The 20551-nt window shown below is 34.4% G+C and overlaps 1 protein-coding gene across 2 annotated transcripts in view; it reads left to right on the top strand.

The window, feature by feature from the left end:
* The window catches only part of cher (filamin A protein cher), a 627873-nt gene that overhangs the window by 298759 nt on the left and 308563 nt on the right, over window positions 1-20551 (top strand). For both annotated transcript variants that reach the window (XM_081762014.1, XM_081762015.1), the window contains exons 5-8: window positions 2935-3062; window positions 10488-10626; window positions 17219-17459; window positions 18179-18379. In XM_081762014.1, the coding sequence (XP_081618140.1) occupies window positions 2935-3062; window positions 10488-10626; window positions 17219-17459; window positions 18179-18379 (709 nt within the window). The remainder of the gene's footprint in view (window positions 1-2934; window positions 3063-10487; window positions 10627-17218; window positions 17460-18178; window positions 18380-20551) is intronic.

The following is a 20551-nucleotide window of genomic DNA, read 5'->3' as shown; positions in this document are numbered from 1 at the left end:
TATGCGACATGAGTGTACAAATACATATCTTGGCTATTTTTAGACGTAGTCATCATGAACCTCGAGATATTTCTGGTAATGTGGGCACGAACTTTCGTATACCCTCTGTGCAACAAAAAAAAAAAAAAAAAAAAAAAGCGGCCTCCTGAGAGTGCAGCCAACCCAGCACTAATGTCTTGAGCACTTCACTGTCGTTGAAATGTTCCGATGCAAGCCACTTTTTCAGGTGAAGGAAAAGCAAGAAATCACTGGGGTATAAAGGGGATGATTGAATGATTGCCCTCTAGGTCTTTGAATTTTCTCAACAGTACGAGCAGCTGTGTGTGGACGAGCGTTGTCATGAATCAGAAAAAAAATCAGAGCGTAGCGTTGCTCTCCGCCAATTTTGATGGCACATTGCAGATTATTCAGTGTTTTGCAACCCTTCTGCTGTAATTGTTTGTTCTGATTCCAAGAATTCCACAAAAGTCTCACCATTTTGGTCCAAAACACGATTACCATGATTTTTTGAACTGATTGTGTTTGTTTGAATTCCTGAGCTTTAGGAGAATCACAGTACTGCCATTGCATTGAATGCTGCTTCCACTATTTAGAGGTATACGGTATTTAGGTTTCATTCCCCGTCACCCTATGTGAGAAAAGAAGTCATCCCCATCCTCTCTCTAGCTTGCCAAACGTCACGTGCAGCAGTCATTCTTTGCTCTTAGTGAGCGTCTGTCAGCATTTTTGGCACCCACCTTGCATACAATTTTTGATAGCCCAACTTGTCAGTCACAGTTCGATGCACTGTTTTCGCAGACACTTCTGGAAAACGCTTTGGCGAGTTCAGTTATTGTGAACCGGCAAATTGGATTGCACTTTCTCGTTAACGCGTTTCACCAGATCGTCCGTCTGAACACTAGGCCTTCTGCTATGCTCATTGCCATGAACATAAGTAACCAGTGTTCATCCACTCTCCACCATCTTTGCGATCGTGCCACAAATCCACATCTCTCATACTTAGGGCTCACAGATATTCAGACCGTAAAACTAGAAAATCATTTAAAAATGTTTTTGTATAGTCATAGTTACGCACTTGGATCTTGCTGAAATATCATTATTAATTAATAAATCAACACTAATCAAAAAATTAATGACAGAGAGTAGATTATTCCTATTAGTTGAGCATTGATGACTAATAAAAATGGTTTTACTTTTTAAATATCGCACGAATGATATTAACTTACATGTTCTGGAGAAGAACCGAGACATTTGGAGTTTTGATCAGTTTTTGGGATGACAGATGAAGGATGATGTGAATCCGGAACGCCTGGGATCCCTACTGATACTTAGCCGTTATTTTGATTTTCTCTTCCACACATGGAAAATATAAATATTTCGTGTAAAAGGAAAATGCTAGTAGCTCTGTTTTACCAAAAATGATTGACATGCAAAAGCTATATACTCTTTCATAAATAGGAAGTAACTTTATCAGACAGCCTCTTTTCTTAAAGTTTTGCTTCTGCTTGCCATGAGTTTTGTAAATTCGTTTTGGACGTTTTTTTTCTCCAAGGTGACTTCTGAATGTTAAATTGAGTGAAGTTAAAAACTTAACAATGGGTAATAAATAGGTTCTTTAAAATATAGTTCCAGCGCTATTCAAATTTAAATCTATTTAAATCTATTATAATTTAAAAGAATTGCTAAAGATTGCGGAGAAGAGTTGGAGAGACATCAATCTAGAAATGTATATATAATGGTTTGCTATAATTTGTTTTCAGAATACAATTTGATGCTTTAAGTTGCTTTACAATTTTCAATTCATCTTTGCTGAATCAGTCTATCAAAATTGTTATTCTGACTAGTTAATGTAAAATCTTGTGTCTATAGAGTAAATAGATTGGTTACTGGGTTTGATTTTTTTTTTTTTTAATGTTCCTTTCAGCCCCAAGGCTCTATAGTAGACCTACGGCTTAATATGGTATCTGAGCCACACGCACTCACAGGGGAAATCAGCTTTCCGCGCTAGCCATGCATCCAAAAATGAGTTCTGTAAGATAAATGAAAATTTATTATGATAATGGTAGTCTATAACATCATGTTAATGAATACATCTTCCATAGCAAGCAGAACCCGCACTCGCGATTTCATTCAGTATTTGAGACACTCAACTAAGCAGGTTGCTGGTTATGAAAACTGAGAAAGTAATGTACCAAGACTTTGCTAATGACACTACTCAATATATACAGGAAGGTGTACACTGTAGAAAGCCTTTGCTTAGTAAATAAAGTTTTTCGATTATTTTGGCGTATCTTTTCCCGTTCGGTTCATAACACTTCCGTTTTCAATCTCATACCAGATTCTCCTGGCAGCTGAATGTTCTGGCTAAACTTCGATGCCCCTTCACAGTTAAAAAGCATGTATTGACGATGTCACAGAGCACTTCCCTGACGAGTGCTAATTTACAGAAATACTACAGAATAAATTGAAGGTCAACGGACTCACTAATAGACTGAGAATTTAGACAGAGGGATCATTTTTATACATGGTGCATGTGTTGCGACCTGCAGATAAGCTACTTATTTGTAGAACTCTAATCGACTTGGCTATTCGGGATTTTCTAAGCTTTAGGATTTTATAAATTGATACAATCTCTTGTCCATGAACGTTTTAAAAAAGACAAAAGCTTACTCTGAAGTGCAGGACCCTTCAATGCGCGTAATCCTGGGCGGTTGCCCAGTTCGCTGTATGCAAATGCCGGCCTTGCTCACGTCAGCCCCTTAAGCCCCAAAACTGTCCGGAAGAAAGCTTAGAATAGACTGTTTTAGTTAATAGTGTGGTTTTAGTTAATAGTATGTAAGTTCTAGAAATGTAGAATATATATATAATATACAACTATAAAATAAAACTGTATTGACTACTGAAATGAATACTGAGAATGTGTTTGGTTTTCAGCTGATCAAACCAGAGGAAATGGTAAATCCAAATGTAGATGAAATGTCCATGATGACATACTTATCGCAATATCCAAATGCCAAGTTGAAAACTGGTGCACCTCTCCGGCCTCGCACAAATCCCAACAGGTAAGCAGTTTGGTTACTACAGTAACGAGTCGTTAAGACAAAGCACCTTATAAATTTATTACATTATAACCAGTACCTAGTTTTGTGGTTAAATGTCTGAGGAGTGTTACAAAATCACGACTGAAACTTGTTAATGTAATCTATTCCTGTCAATTTATCCTACATGTACAAGGTCTGTATAAACAGTAATGAGACCATTTTTTTCTGGCGTGACTATACTTACAACTCACTAGCTCCAGGCTGGTTCGATGGAGGGGTAAGTAAGCTTTAAAACGCATCTAGTGTCAGTCGCCTACGAGGAGCTTCCGTGTGGTTTGTATCGTGGTTTAAGTAGACTCTGTCTATAGGCTAGGTCGAGGCTTAAAAATGCAACAGTACTACGCCATTAAATTCTGTGTGAACTCGGAAAATCGGCTATGGAGACGTTGGCCATGATTGAGCATGCGTTCAGAAATGAAAACCTGTCGAAAGCTGTGTTTTGAGGTGGCACAAATACTTCAAAGACGGTTGACAGAAAGTGGAAGATGTACCCCGCGCACATAGGCAGAGCTATGGGGGAGCATAGGTTGGCATTGTCCCCCCCTAACTTTTTGACAAAAGTAAAAATGCCACTTATAAAGTCCTTCAATTCTCATTTGTATTTACCGTGCCCCCCAGCAGATAAAAAGTCTGCTCCCCCAAGATACAATTTCTAACTCCGCCCATGCCCGCGCAGGACGCCGTCCACAAGCAGAACCAAGGACAATGTGCAACGTGTGCACAGTGTTGAACTCAAACCGGCGCTTAAGTGTTCGAATGATCGCAGACCGCGTATGAATTGATAAAATGACTATGCACATCATCATTATCGACGATTTGCAGATGAGAAAGATCTGTGCCAAGCTCGTCCCGAAAGTTTAAACAGACGACGAAAGGCAAAACCATGTGCTTATTGCGAAGATCTTTTGCGGCGCGTTCAAGCACACTAACTGGCTATGTAACGTGGGTGTTTGAGTACGACTGAGCAGCATCCCCATATATATATATATATATATATATATATATATATATATATATATATATATATATATATATATATATATATACAGGGTTTTCATAAAGTCTGGACGGATTTAATTTGCTTATAATTTTCATAAAAATGCTCATAATGAAATCAAATAAAGTGCAAACGGTAGCGGAAGGATTAAATTTTTAGTTGGCAACACTGTTAGATAAGCGGCAACTCTGAACACATTGAGAGAGGGAGGGCAAGGCCAATTCTGGTGTGTCGAAAGTTCACCAAAGAGTTCAAAAAGCCGGCACCGACTGAGAGTGCAATCCGAAAGTGGCATGCTAAGTTCTTGGAGACAGGAAGCGTCCTGGACCGTCCTCGAAGTGGGAGGCCGCCAACATCGCCTGCAACAGTGAGCAGGGTAAGGGAAAGCATCATCAACAGCCCACAGAAGTCGATTCCTAGACGGTCCTACGCGAATGTGTGGACGTAAATGGAGCCCAGTTGGAGGTGTGACGGTGAATGAACTGAGCTGGTGCAGATTACAGGTAAAAATTTAATCCTTCCGCTACCGTTTGCACTTTATTTGATTTCAATATGAGCATTTTTATGAAAATTATAAGCAAATTAAATCCGTCCAGACTTTATGAAAACCCTGTATATATATATATATATATATATATATATATATATATATATATATATATATATATATATATATATATATATATATATATATATATATATATATATATATATAATAACTCGAATAAGCAGGTCGAAGGCCAAGGCCATGCTCATTGTATTTTTTGTTGGCAAGGGTGTGGTCCATCACGAATTTGTACCTGAAGGACTGACTGTCAGGTGAGCTTTTTACGTGGAAGTGCTGAATAGATTGAAGGGAAGAGTCAACAGAGTGAGGCCAGACATTACCGCCAATCGGAAGCTGCATCATGACAATGCACCAAACCACACCTGCTTCATGATCAATGACTACCGGCCCAAAACGGCATAGAAACGCTTCCTTAGGCCCCCCTATAGTCCCGATCTGGCCTTGGCTGACTTTTTCCTGAGTAAAGACAGCATTCAAAGGACACCGCCATGGGACAGGCGCAAGGGCGCCGATTTCTCTGTAAATTTGGGGGGGCATTTAGATGCAGAAAGCATATATATATGTATTTTAATACAAATTGCATTCAAATTATGCCAAATATTGTAAATTTACAAGTACAATGAGGGGGGGCACATGAGCTTGGGGGGGCTCGGCGCCCTTGGACAGGCGCAGAGGTCGAAGCGGCTTCGACGCATTGCTTAAAAGACGTCCCGAAAACAAATTACTTTGGGGTGCCTTCCAAGCGCAGAAATGTCATTAGCAGAAGTGTGTCGACGCCCAAGGATCCTATTTTGAAACATTTTAATGGTTTGTAGCGATATCTTCAGTATATGTTGTTCCCGAATTTTGGTCTTATTACTTTTTATACAAACTCTGTATGTCCAAAAGAAATCAGGTGAATTTAGTGTTTTATTTAATTCTAGTAGTGATAAATAGATATTTCGAAAGTTCAATAAACATAACCGATAGTGTTAATGTCTTTGATAATGCCAGTCACTAACACTATCTGTTTTGTATGTTGACCAACTAATAATAAGAGGGGAAACAATTTTTTACCTCTATGTTGTGAACAATATGCTTCAGGTTTCTTCAGGGGTGCCCACAAGGGGGGGCTATGACGCAAAGTGCGTCATTGAAATATTTGGGGGGGGTAAAAATCTGTATGAATATGTTTCAGGGAGTGTAAAAATTAATCGAAAAGATTTTTTTTATGGAAGAACACTTACGGGTAGACAATTGGGGGGGTGCGTCATGGACATAAGGGGGGTGGGCACCACTGGGTTTCTTTGTGATCATTTCTATTTATCATTCGTTGATGATTCATATTGTGGTTATTGGTCATATTTTTTTCTCTTAATATAAGTTTCTGATGCATTTAATATGTTTAAAATACAGTGATTGAATTGAAAATGTTGTATTTTGCCATGTATAATGTGCAGTGGCATACACAAACTAGTTTTCGGGGTTTTAACACTCCCCTTGAGCGAGATATGCAAAAATGAACATTTACCATATTAAGATAGGTTTGTCGAGTAATATGAGCGTTTTTGTAAAATCTAAAAATGCTCTAAATCCAAATTTGATGTCCAATAGCGCGGAATCTTATACTTACTAAGTTTGATCAAGATCGGTTGAGTTCTGTCGATAATGTACAACACAAAATATTTCAGTAAATAGAAACCAAATTTTGATAGCTAGTTACCCGGAAACCAAAGGTCTGCACACCATAATATTTCATATACATACTAATCTTGTAAAACTGTCACCTATCACCATGGCAATTTTGATCAAGATCAGTTGAATTTCATCGATCGCGTACGATATAGCCTATACTATCTTTATGATTGAGTAAAAGGCGAAAAGTGATCAACTTAAATAACTTGTATGAAATGCAGATTCTTTTAAGCAAAACAGTTTTCGACATAGAATACGAAACTCAAGATTTCGGTAAGACCAAGACTTCTGGAGGCCTTCTTCATCTTGCAATAAATATATTTAAGCTACTTGTAAGGGACCAGTAGATGACAAGAGACATTTTGGTAGTGTGCGCAGTACATAAACTTTCTCAAGCACCTTATAAACTTACTTCAGACCGGATATCTACGTTTATAAATTAACCAACTTGATGGTTTATTAATCTGAAATTGTAAATCGCACGCCATATATCTAGCGAGCTGGCATTTCAAGCCATTAACAATTCAGTTCTGTTAAGTTTTATGCACCTCAGTGGGAAGTGGCGTCTTTCGTGTTGGTCGACTTCAAATTGTCCATTGTATGAAGTTTCATATGGAATATTCTTCAGGGAGTTTTTAGGAGTGGACCTGTATACAGTAACTGCAGAAATTTCTGTCGGATTTGAAATCTGTTTCCCTAGGTTATGCGTGAAAATCGTCAGTTGTCTCTCTGAGTTAGGATCTTTTTGCGAACACAGTTCTGAACTCGTTTGCGTTAACATTCGTATTAGACCATTTCTTGTAAACACGTTGGAGAGTCCGCTTTGACACACCTACAAATGGGGTAACTTCATTTACTGTGTGCCGATGACCACGCCCAAAGACAATGTCCACTCTTCGCCACTCTGTCACATCTTCGACTCATGTGCACGAGCTGTTTCAATACAGCTGATTTGCACACTAACTCCAATTAAATTCAGTGGCCATGCGTTATTAGGTGATATATCATTTGTGTTACCGGAGACAGGTAATATATATGTTAGACAAGGACAAATGTTAGAAAGCGATGACTTTTTTCAAAATTCTTGTGAAAAATATGCTATGTTTGGTCATATTATGTAAAGTATACTACTATTACTACTACTACTAGTACTACGTATACTACTACTACTACTACTACTACTACTACTACTACTACTACTACTACAAACACTTTATTTAGTATGATAATCAGAAATGTTTCGTAGCAGCTCTTATTTTTATAAATTCACTGAACGAGTCTATTAGCTCCCATCCGAACCGTACTTGTGAAAAATAAATAAATAAATAAATAAATGATATAAAATAAAATAAAAATGCAACACACTATAAGTTGAGTTTGTGGGAGAACATGTGTAGGTACGTTGACAGTATTAAATGCAAATGCAAATTTTAAAACTTTCTGGTATAATGCTATCTTTTAATAAAATAAAATAAAATAAGATCTTTGTCAGGAACAACTTAGACGGTTACTTAATTATGGTTGCCTACGAGATAAGATTTGAGGTAATGTATCTGTTTCTGTTCGAAGAACATTGTCTTGTCTTGAATCTCGTCTCAAAAATTCTCTCCTCTCATCTCATGGGCAAGCCTACTACTAATGTTAGTAATGTAGAGTTAGTATGTAACACAATCACGTAATATGTTGATGAAATTGTAAGTTCTCCTATTACTTGGTAACTACAGGTACTGATGCGGGTATAAACACAGTAATGTCATCTTTGTTTTGTCCAAAACTTTTTCACTTGTATATTGTATTGTGAAAACAGAGCTCTTAGCAGCAGCTAAAAGTAAGGATATTACTTAGAAAATATAAATTTAATAGAAGTTTAAATAATATATATTACAACGTTTTTATTTTGAATCAGAACATAGCCTGGATAAGCGAAGGGCGGGAATAAAGTAGTTAGAAAGCAGCATACTCGTGTAGCACAATTTAAATGGGAATAATTGGTGGTCTTGGCTCAACCAACCAAATTGTTGGTCCAGTAAGCTAATAACATTTGGATGAAAAAATTAGAAGTAAACGTTGTCTTTTAAAATTACAGTACTTTTGTCTGACACTTTTAGTTTACATGAGTACATGGTAGAAGAATAAATTAAAGGCATTTCGTGGAATCCAATCCAATCTTTCGCTTAGAAGGCGTATGCTCTATCACTTTGACCTACTAGTGAGACGTTCACTTGTTACTGTTTTTGTTCGCTACATTTTCTGAGATCTCAATCAATTAAATAGCTAAATATATATATATATATATATATATTAACACAAATATTAAATTATTTCCATCGCACATTATGAATACTTATTGTGACATTTTTCACCAATAGAGAGCCAAACGCATAAATAAGCAATCTTTATCAATATATCTTGATTAAAAGTGCTAATTTTACATTTCCCTCTAGGTATTAATTTTAAAATTGTACGCGTTGCTGTAGGGCGACATAATGATGTATGTCTGCAAAACTATATTATCTTATGCAACAGACTTTACAACTAAATGCGGAAAAGTTCAATAATGAAATTGATTAGTTCATTAAATACTAGTGTACCTAAAGTAATTCATTAAACTAATTTTTAAATAACACTGTAATGTGGTATGATAATGCGTGTGTGCAAATTGTTAATCATACCGCAAACAAATTTCATGATTGGGCTTACCATAGAGTATGCTAAATAGGGGAAAAGTTGGATCAACTTGTTACTTTGGTTGACTAACCCATCACTTTTAAAAGATTTGCCAACATTACCATGGGTTAGGCAATCGTTATAGGATGGCTAGCATAGTTTTTTGCACACTGTTCATTCAGCTGATTCTTCGTAATTTTTCTGTTTGTAATACTAGGCATAATTTTGCATTATAACTTTTTTGGGTAGTGGAATCGAATGTGCTACTTGAGAAGTTTATTCTTAATTTTAAGGTTTCATCTGGAGAGTTGTACTAAGGTTGTCAGATTTCCCAGACAAAGAAGGAAAATTTTTAGCGATGTGTGATATTCATATATGGTTTCACATAGTGATAGAACGGGCCAAAGAGACTTCAAATTAAAATCTAGCAACCTTAAATTATACTTAAGTATATACTATACAGTAGGCTTTTTTGGGGGTAGACATAAAAGTTAGAGTTGTACTGTTAATAGAGAATGATAAAAATGAGTTTTGAGTTGTAATGTTGGCAATAGCAAGTTTACGTTACATACATGTATTTTTCTTATTTAGAAAGTGTTATTGATATAGCAAGAACGTAAGTTTTTTTTTTTTTTTTTTTTTTTTTTTCTAAACGTAATCACTTCCAATATTGTATGTATAAGTGTATCAAACCTGACATGGATGTCTGTCACTGAACATTGTTAACGAGTAAAATAACGTTAGAAACGTCTGTTAAGAAAGCGTTCGTAACAGACTTACCGTGTCAGAGAAACTGAAAATAGGAGTAAATCGTTAAAATATATATTGACTTTTTTTTCTTTTCTTGATTTGGCTGCTTATCCAGTATTCCTCCTCCTCGGTAAGTTAATAAAAGAAGGAAGTGTAGCATGGATGTTTCATTTTTGTCTTTTGTGACTAATGTGAGGCATGGCGGCCTTAAAAAAGGTTTTATTATTAGTAATACTGTATTGCTGAACTGGCCAAATTTTATGAAAAGAGGGACAAAATGCCAGAGTACTTCTCAGGATCTCGCTTTTTTATTCATAGAAATAGTGAAATACGAGTAATTTTAGGAAATCGTATCTAACCCAGAAGTGAAGCTAGATTTTGATTATCTGTGCGATCATCTATACTTACATACTAGAACGCTATAAATTAGTTGCTGCTTCTGTTAAATTGTGCTGCATGGCCATTTTTTATAGTGTACACTAGAATCTATTACGATGTTATTAGCAGTTAGCTTAACAGAGTGAAGAAAAGTTTCAAATATTCATTTTTGTATTAAATACTAATTTTAGATTTGGGTTGATTTTTCGCTTTAAGTTTTCATAGAGATGATTTTATTATAGTGGTTATTCGTTATCGTTTTTAACAATGATGCGGTAAAGTACTATTTGTTTTTAACCAATGTTCCAGTTTTTATTACATGATCAACATTTCCCGTGATTGTTCTTATTAGGGTTCGAGCATATGGTCCAGGAATTGAGCCCACTGGTCCAGTTGTAGGAGCCCCAGCTAACTTCACTGTCGAAACATTTTCTGCTGGCAAGGGAAAAGTTGAAGTCACCGTTGAAAATCCTAGTGGCCAATTAGAACCAGTAAGTATTTATAATACTTTAATATTTGTAATATTTTCAATGCATAATTCTTCCTCTTCACTTTCGTCACCAAGAAAATGTTTCTTGTGAACATTATTTTATTGGAAAATGCGCAAGCAAAATGTGGATTTCACCCTGGTGTTTAGAAATGTTGAAACGCCCTGCAACTGCATGGGAACCGAAACAGAATTGTCAACAAAAAGAAACATTGACAAGTTACTTAGGAGCTTTCAAGCATCAATGCTGACGTGTGTTTTAATATATTGCACTGAATACTGTAAATCAGCTACTGAATGTGAATTTCTACAGGAAAGAGGAACTAGAAAAATGCGAGGAGTTTGTCTCTTCTTAAATGTAACAAACTGCTTCCATAAAAACGAAAGAAAAAGAATCAGTCCAGCACCTCTACGCATGAAACCATAAGTTAAGTGTGCATCAACTGTTCTTCAGTCAGGGGGCAGCATTTATCTGTAGGTATATCGAGGCCAACATTTGTTTTCAGGGTTTTGGTTTATTATTATTATTATTATTACTATTATTATTATTATTAAGGAATAATTAACTGGAATCTTGCTTTGGTTTCGATATTTTTATTGAGAAAGCACGCTTACAAATACTACTTCCAAGTATATAAAAGCAAAGATGTGAAGCTTAGGATAATTAGGTATCAAGCATTTTCGGAATTATTCGCACTTTAAATTACTACATGAGGAAAGAAAGAGTTCACTTTGGAGCTTCAATTGTTTTATTTTACATTCATGGACGTCATTCCTATAATAGAATCATCAAAAAGTTGAAAGACTGGCTCCAAATTGATGATGTCAGAGTATGGCTGCCCAAATTCTGTCCTCCAATAATGCCCAAGCTGGTGAAATTATCAAATTTGCTTTTAATTTTACTGTATTCTTGAAGGAATTTCATCTCTTACTTTAAAAAAGTTTGTTCAAAAGCTTTAATTTAGCTTATTAACTAACAAATATATTGTCTTCCTTTTAAACTATAATATGAGGTTGTTCAGATATTCTGTAATGGCATTGTTTAGATGTTCTGTAATTAATATAAATATAGGCAAATTATAGCATTATTCATTTTTACCAAGGATGTCTGTCAGCAATTAGGTTCTAAAAGCAGAAAATTTAATTTCATAAGCAATGAGTGTTTATAGAGATACCTGCACTTAACCAACGAATTTCGGGGAGTTTTGTAAGGAATACCAGAAAATTCCAAGCACGAATTTCCTGGAGAAATTCCACTAACATTCTGTGACTTTGAGCTTGGTTGTCGCCTGTAATTACACTTATTATGCTAGTAACATTCTTCATCACCTCATTCAGCATAAAATATTCTCTATGGAGACCTTGATGAGTAATGTATGTAAGACAGGTTTGCTTACTTTTGTTTCTTTCTTAGTAACCTCAATATGACTTTTTTCTTGAGTCATGCAATTTGCACTATTAGTCAGTATAGTATGCTTAATCATTTGGAGATTCGCTGTTCTTATATCTACAAGTATAATAGACAGTATAACACTGTAGATTTCTGTAGATTACTTGTAGAGAATGCCACTGAATCATCAGATTCCTTTTAATAGAAAACTGTCCATGAATTCTCATTTGAAAAAAAATAAATAAATATAATATGCATATAGTTATCTAAGTAATGGAAACAAGACAATGCTACTTACGTAACCAATAGGCGTTGGACCAACCTTAATCTGTGGTACAACTTGTATTTGTTTCGGAATTGAGGAATATAACTGGTAAATCGCTTCTGGGGCAATAGTGATTGCAATGCAGCGCTCTGTTGTCCCAGTGATGATGCAGAAGGAAATCTGCACGAATCTCGCTACTTTAAAACTGAATAAAATGTTCAATTATAATTCAAGTAGGGGGAATATTGACGAGGATGCACATACAAAGTCAGTTCCTCGATCTTACTGAACGTTCTGTGAACCTCATAAAGTTGTTTGCATAGAGAAAATTACTTGTATTTGAATTATAGAATAGATATATTTGATTAATAAAGGTATGTAACATGAGAGTAGTAGTTGAATATGTATGATAAGTTATTCCACACTAAAAGTTTGTATTTTCACAAGGATTGTTCTACACACAGTACTCTACACTATGCACTAGTGGGGATTTTTTCTTTAAAACTTTGTTTTGCTTTGCTTCTGGAGAACTCATATAAGTGTTGTGCATTTACATGAGATTTTTTTTATCGAGATATGCTACCAAATAATACGTTATTTAAGAATGTAGCAGAGGAAAGAAAATCGTGCACCTACAATGTCCTACATAAGCACAATAATGCGCATTCTAGAATGAATCAAGAAAATTAAGGGTTGTTATTACAATAAATACATAAATAAAAATAAAAATAGGGTTTTCAGACAAGGAAAATTAGTACATGAAATTTTACTCATATATTGTACGAAATATAATTTTCTTTCTTTAGCACTGAACGTTACATCTTGTTGTACCAAATATTCATGACAACACTTAAGAAATATAACGATAACAACCTTGATACCTTTGTATCATATTTCAGTGTAATTTACTAACAACAATGAAAAAAATGAGTCTCAATGTCATATACGGTGATATTTAGCACACACTGTTTGTACAACACACACACAAAGAATCCTTCAATTTATATGTATTTATCACTATAATATATTTTTTCACAGAGATTTTTATTATTGAGCAATTGATTACACATTCAGTGCATGAAAAGTGAAAGTTTTGTTTCAGAACTAAAGTATTTGCATTTGTGGATTCTGAAATATTTGTTTTCTCGCTTGACCAGAAGTAGTTCATTTTAGAAAAAAGACGTCTCTGGAGTGCAGAGACAAAACTTGACAATTTTTGGGAAGACTGTTACGTTTATAAATCTTTTCTTCAAGATACTGAACACAGCCACCCATCGATCGTGTGCTTTGACATTTGAGCTATTCCAGTTATTTAACTCTTCTGCTACAATACCTTTTAATAATAGAAAACTCGTTAAAGAATGATGTGCTATCAATTTGCATATTACCTACATTTTCTATTAATGATATACTTTCTCCAGCATTTGACCATTCAGCCTCTGAGTTTGAAGTACACCAAGTAATTGTGCTAAGATCTGAGAATTGCTTTCTCCATGAAATTAGATAATCATACGATACAATGTAGAATGTGTGATCATAAGAATAAAATCTATCCTGAGCTGGTTTGTCAGATTCATACATGTCCTTCAACAGAGATTTAACTTTTAGACTTAAGAAATTATCTTCTTTCCTATTTTTCACCTTCATTGTGAGAAGTTTTATAACATGTTAAAGCCTCTATAACATGCTAAAGCTTCACCAATATATGCATGTTGTTTTTCAATTTCTCGTATACTTGTCTCAGAAATATTTAGTCTACTGTACACAAACCACAACCACAACTCTGATTCTTCATCATTGAAAAATAATATAAAAATATTGGGACAATCTGACGCAGACAGAAAAAATGATTTTAGATCTGGATATAAACTAAAACATCTTTCAACAGCCGGAAACAGTACCAGCCACACTATGCTGCTGTAACCCAACACTTGTCGAAATTCACATTCAAAAATTCATAAAATTATTTGAGCCTTTTTCTACTCTAACAGTATAAATATGAAAATATTTACAGATTTTGCAAATAATATATTCTACATCTATTGGCAACCTTTCAACTGCAGTTTCTATGCTATTATGAATAATGGGAGCCAACACATATAAGCTAATTTAGTAAAAACCATTTCTTTGACACTTCTGTTTACACCACCAATAGCACTCAAACACACAAATTTGGATTTCAATTTATGATTGTGCAAAACAGATTTTACTTTTTCACATAAGACATCTGACGTTTCGTACACAATAGAACTAAATTTCAGAGCTTTTAAGTGTACCCCACTTTTTGGTAGGGAATGTTGAACTAGAACTGGTAGGAAATTTTTCTGATTTGTGGTTACTGGTGTCGATGGATAAAGTTAAGAAATTTACACGAAGATGATCTTCAATAAAGAGGTCTTTGCATCATGAAGCTAACACGTTGTTGACAACGACTTTGGCCTTCGTTCTGCCCCAGCTAAACTTAATATCGTAATTTTTCTTTTCTTTTTTTTCTTTACTGTTTTCTTTTCCTTTCTTTAATTACCTTTGATGTATAATCCAATGAACTGTAGCTCTGGTTATGAACAATAACGTTATAGGCGAAAGTGCCCTCAGCTGCAGCTACTTTTCTCTCTTCGTTCCCTGCAATTGCTGCAGCTACTTTCTCTCTTCGTTCCATGCAATTAATTGTACGGAGTGAAGAGATTTACAATCCAAATACAGAAGAACCTTCTTAAAAATTCAAGATGACGTCTCAGGAAAAAAAAAAAACTTTTACGGGAAAACAATATGCAATCAATCTCATTTTGTTTAAATCAGTGATATTATTTATCTTCAATATACTTTGCGTGTTCAGCAATATTTATTTACATGGTGGTATATGTCAAAATTACATTTGTCAGTTTAATCTGATTAAAACTTAGCTGATTTTTCCCTGTGCGTCATGTGTGATTGCCAAGTCTGGATTTACACATTTCTAAGCCCTAGACCAAAGCACAATTCTGCACCCCTAGCCCCTCAAAAAGATTAGTTACATAACTTCTTTTAACTCAGCTAATGTCTTCCTCTAGAAAAAGTTACTTATCTTCCCTATGCTTGTAGATGTAGAAGCACTCGAAGCCATCTTATATTTGCTGTTTTTTGTGTAGAAAAATGTCCGAGCTTCCATAATATGCAATGGAAAGAGTCAGCTTCGTTGCTTTTAGAAAAGGATACTTTTCCTTTAAATTTAAATTAAATTTTAAAAAAAGTGCACTTCCATTTAGGCATTCTTGTTGATAAAAAATGAAATATTTCACTTGTATTATCAGCAACAACTCAGCTCGTGCACTTTATCAAAGATTGCAGTTCCCTTTGAGTGCCAACGGACAACTGCAATTCTGCGCTGCGAGTCGATCGGCTTGCTCGCTATGAAATCGGACAAGGTGGTGTGATAACTTGCTCCAAGCTGTTTAATGTCACAGCTTATTGCATATTTACTAATAACAGCGTTTGCGGCCAGCTAATGTCAGAATTTTTGATTTTTCACTTTTCGATAATCTGAAACTGAGAAGTAGAAATGGGACGGGACTAAAATACGGGACATTTACCTGTACTGACTAAATTTACTAGAACACGGGACACTCGGGTTCAAAATCGAGACTGTCTCGTTTTTTACGAGACGTATGACAAGCTTACCCTTCGAGCACGGAGAGAAACAGTCACTGCTCATAGACCTTCTACATCTATTAGACTGTGTTCAAGGCACTGTTATTAACTGAGCATTTTGTAAGATAGAAATAAACGAATTCAACAGACATTGTTAAAGTTCATCCAGATGTTTCTTGAGGCACACTTGATAAGTATGACTATGTTTATTGGCACATTATCATCTTGAAATACTTTTTTTCTTCAAAGCATTTGTGCCTTAAGATGAGCTGGTTATCCCACATAATTACTGTCTATATTTTAGTAACAATAACAATAATAATAATACCAACAAATTACCATGAAATTGTTGTCCACAGTAACATTGGCTGCTGCCATGATAAACGTTAAGAATTCCGAAGCATACGACTCTTTGGGCGTCCACCATACGTAAACCCAGCCATTTTATGTACTGTCAAATCTGGATAAATGTGACCTGGATAACTGAAGAGCCTCTGTTAGTGGAAATCTTCCTCTTCAACACTACCTCTGTAGGTGAATCACAGACTTTTTCAGTCTGCAAAGAGACTCGATGAGTGAGATATCTAAGTGACCAATTTTCACAATTAAATTCATGTTACCTTTTTCCCAAGAATATTTCTAAGTTGTGTTCCAGGGGATTTTTTCCTCTGAATGTTACTGGAAATTATAACTGAAAAATTGCAGTCTTAAGGTTTCCCTAAATTCCTGAAGTTAAGATTGTGTATAAAAGAAAAATAACAACAAATAAATTAAAACAGACATAGGTATCTAGTCAAATTGAAACGAACTACAAAAGGCAATACTTTCTCCAATTTGAAACTCGGTTTATTAATCACTCTCAATTGATGCAGGCTACAAGAAATATATATTAGTCTAGCAGTGGATTACACAAAAGGCTGCTTTTAATATAAAAAAAGCTACTAAGTAATATTTAACGTCTTGTTAAGAGAATTATAGTTTTACCAATGGCTGCTAGGATTAGCCATTATGGTCTATATAGTATACCCTAACGTGTTCATGGTTTTTCCGAGGTTCTGCCGTTTCCTCCCATATCCTTCATTCTGCCACTTCATTCATTCACATCCTCACCATCTCCTTTAGCCTACATGACATGACCGTGGGACGTGAAACTGAATGATTTATTTTAATTTAATTTTTGCGTATATCTTAATGAATCTTTAAGATGGTGACAATTTGTTAGTTAACTAGTAATGTTGTTAATACAGTACTTCTTTAAGGTATGGGATATATTTACTTCTGTAGTGCTTACTTAAAATCATCTCTTTTCCTCAGGTAGACATCAGGTTCAATAATGACAGAAACCTTACGTATAGCATTTCATACACGCCTCGCCAAGAAGGTAACCATAGAGTAACTGTCAAGTTTGCGGGCAGAGAAATTCCGAAGTCACCTTACAATGTAATGGTTGAAGGTCATGCTGGTGATCCATCCAAAGTCACTGCCTCAGGACCAGGCCTACAGCCAGAAGGAGTCATGATCAACAGGCCGACTTACTTCGATATTTCTACAAAAGGTTAGATTTATCACTATTTATAATGCAAATGCTTATAATGATGTTTTAGCTAATGAAATTTAATAAGAGCCATGGAAAGTAGTACAAGATATTATGCAGTTTCTCAAGTAGTCTTACAGTTCACACTATTGACTTTGAGCAACGATGTACTAAACTGTTATTACTTGGAATATTTATACGGAGATAGTTTTCCTGTTTATATATATGACGCTTAGGTTTTGTTTTTGTGATCATTTTCATATTGTATTATGATTAATTAATAGGTTAATGAATGTTGAAAGCATCGACGACATAAATTGTTTTGTGACTATTCTACAAATTGAATGAGGTGAAAGTATTTCAGATAAACGATATCTATTCTCTTATTAATTTTTCTATTATTCCACTTTAACGGAGTGGCAGGTGTATTAATTTCGCTTTTCTAAATATTGTTTATTTCTTTGGTAAATACTTCAAATTGAGAAAACAAAATGAAATTAAGATCAAGTATCATTCCTTAAGTGTCATTGTTATGAAACACTCTATTCAGAGGAAGAAATAAAATTTTAAAATTACAATTGAACAGGATTTTAAACTCCAATATTTTAATGCTTTTCACTTTCCAAGACAAATAGAAATCATGAAATGTTGAGACAGTAGCGATGCAAAGAAAAATTGTTGTATACTGACGATGTATGAATATAATTAATAAATGAAACAAATGTCTTGTATATTTTCAGATGCAGGTCGCGGAGTTCCTGAAGTAATCATACTAGATCCAGCTGGACATAAAAACACAGTGCCAGTAAAAGTGAGACAAATAAGTCCTGATATATGGCGGTGTGAATATGTTTCTCCGGCCGTTGGTCTTCATTCAGTAAACATATTTTTTGCCGGACAGCCAATACCAAACAGTCCATTTGGTGTTCGTGTCGCGCCTAGTAAGTTGTGTAGCTTCCTTAATATTTTTATGCTATTGTGCCATATCTGTATTTTATAATACAAATACCTTTTGTTAATTACATATTCTGTACAAAGATGAATGTACAAACATGCCTAGAAGAATGCAATAAGTCATAAAATATATTAAACATCTCGCTAGACACGTACACTAACTTAATGTGTAATGTAATTTCCGATTAGTAGTTTATTAGTTCATTATACATGTGGAGGAATTCTTGTTGTTCATTTGTGTATTCAGCAGCGAAAGTTCTGAGTTCTCTCGCTTTAGATAAACGTTTCATTATTACGCTTTTGATCAGTTCAACAATTTCAAAATAGTGTAGTGTAGTATAAGAATCTATAAGAAACGAAGGAGATTAAAAAAACACTGAATTCACTCTCTCAAGTTATTCTGCAAAATACATTCAGAAATGGAACCAAATTGTTTCTGATTATAGGTGATAAAATGTACTTTATAAGATGATTATAACGAGACTTCTGATCTAAAACAAAATTTGGCGACCATAAAGTTTGTCATCCCGTAAAATTAAGTTTATTCCGTGTGACAGCAAAGAAATTGAACCAATTTCAGAAAGGTTGAACGCAATTTACGTATAGAGTTGCATTTGATATATAAGTTGTTAACTCTTACTATATTATATCGTAACTGTATGGCTGAATACTGTGAATCGGATAATAGTTGTATGAATGGAAATATTAGGTTATCAGAACAGATGTTGCACTCAGTAGAAATTAAAAAGAGAAATTGATTTTGCAAAATCAAAATTTCTTTTATTAAAATTGTGATTCGGAAAAATATAATTAGAATATTGTCTATGAGTGCCTATTAATATTCTTGTTTCATTCTTGTTTTCCATTTTCCCTACATCCTGCTTTAGAAATTATTCCTCCTCTTCTCTCCATCTTGCTCTCTGTCTCTCGCTTTCCAGTACTACAACGGAACAGAACATTTACACAGTAAAGTTAGCCTCGCATGGTGCTCTTCATTTCTTTTATATAGAAAATATGAAAGGTTGTACGAAATAATAATGAAATATTTCGTGCCCCGAGAGCGAACTAATAATAATAAAATAAAAATAAAAATAAAGTGAATCATTTGTAACTATATATAACAATCAAGCTTAAAGTTCGCGGAAATTTTGATTGTATCCAAGTTGTAGTATGAACCATTGAAATTTCTGAAGTTTCGTAACTGTAGACCTAGAAATATCGTTGTGTCAAAATGTTCGAGGCCATTATTCATACAATAATAATCTCTTAATTATCCTCAGTTTCTAGCAGCCTTCTTTCTAAATTAAAATATAATTTTGATATAATTTGAATTTTATAAAAAGAAAAAACATTTTAGGTCGTCATTGTTTTTTTCTACTGTCAGATTGTTTATTTTATTTATTATTATTATTATTATTATTATTATTATTATTATTATTATTATTATTATTATTATTATTATTATTATTATTATTATTATTATTATTGTTATTATTGTTATTATTATTGTTATTATTACGTGAAAGCAGATTATCATTATTAAAGGCGACAAGCTTTTCACTTGTACCCTAAAATTCCTTTCTTTTCAGATCATGTATTGATAAAAGAAATTAAATTTCTGATTACTCTATGCTACTGCTAAAAGTACATTCCCATTCTCCATCCCTAAGTTCCACCGTCAAAGTGAAGTGACAAACTCCAAAACTCCATCCCAGGCCCAAACCTTATCTATGTTGAAAATTTGATTCAGATCGGTCGGGTGGTTCAAGAATTAAGTCACAAACATAGCCACGTTCATTTATATATATATATATATATATATATATATATATATATATAGGGGCGGATCTAAGGAGGTGCTATAGGGGCTATAACCCACCCTTGACGCTCAGGTATACACTGGATAAAACGGCAAACTATGGTTTAGCCCCTCCCTTGATCTTATCCTGGGTCAGCCACTATATATATATATATATATATATATATATATATGTGTGTGTGTGTGGTGTGTGTATGTATGTATGTATATATATGGTAGCATTTTCATACAGAGTGTAGAATGTAATTTGTATGTATTAAATTTTGAAAAATTAGTTTTTTATAAAAAATTCGGATATATATATATATATATTGTAAAAAAAATATCAGTATTGTAACTG

The sequence above is a fragment of the Thermobia domestica genome, chromosome 6 (genome assembly GCF_964235325.1).
Source record: "Thermobia domestica chromosome 6, izTheDome1.hap1.1, whole genome shotgun sequence".
Classification (NCBI taxonomy): Eukaryota; Metazoa; Arthropoda; class Insecta; order Zygentoma; family Lepismatidae; genus Thermobia; species Thermobia domestica.
The sequence above is the reverse complement of the archived record's forward strand: the minus strand, read 5'-3'. Positions and strand labels throughout refer to the sequence as shown.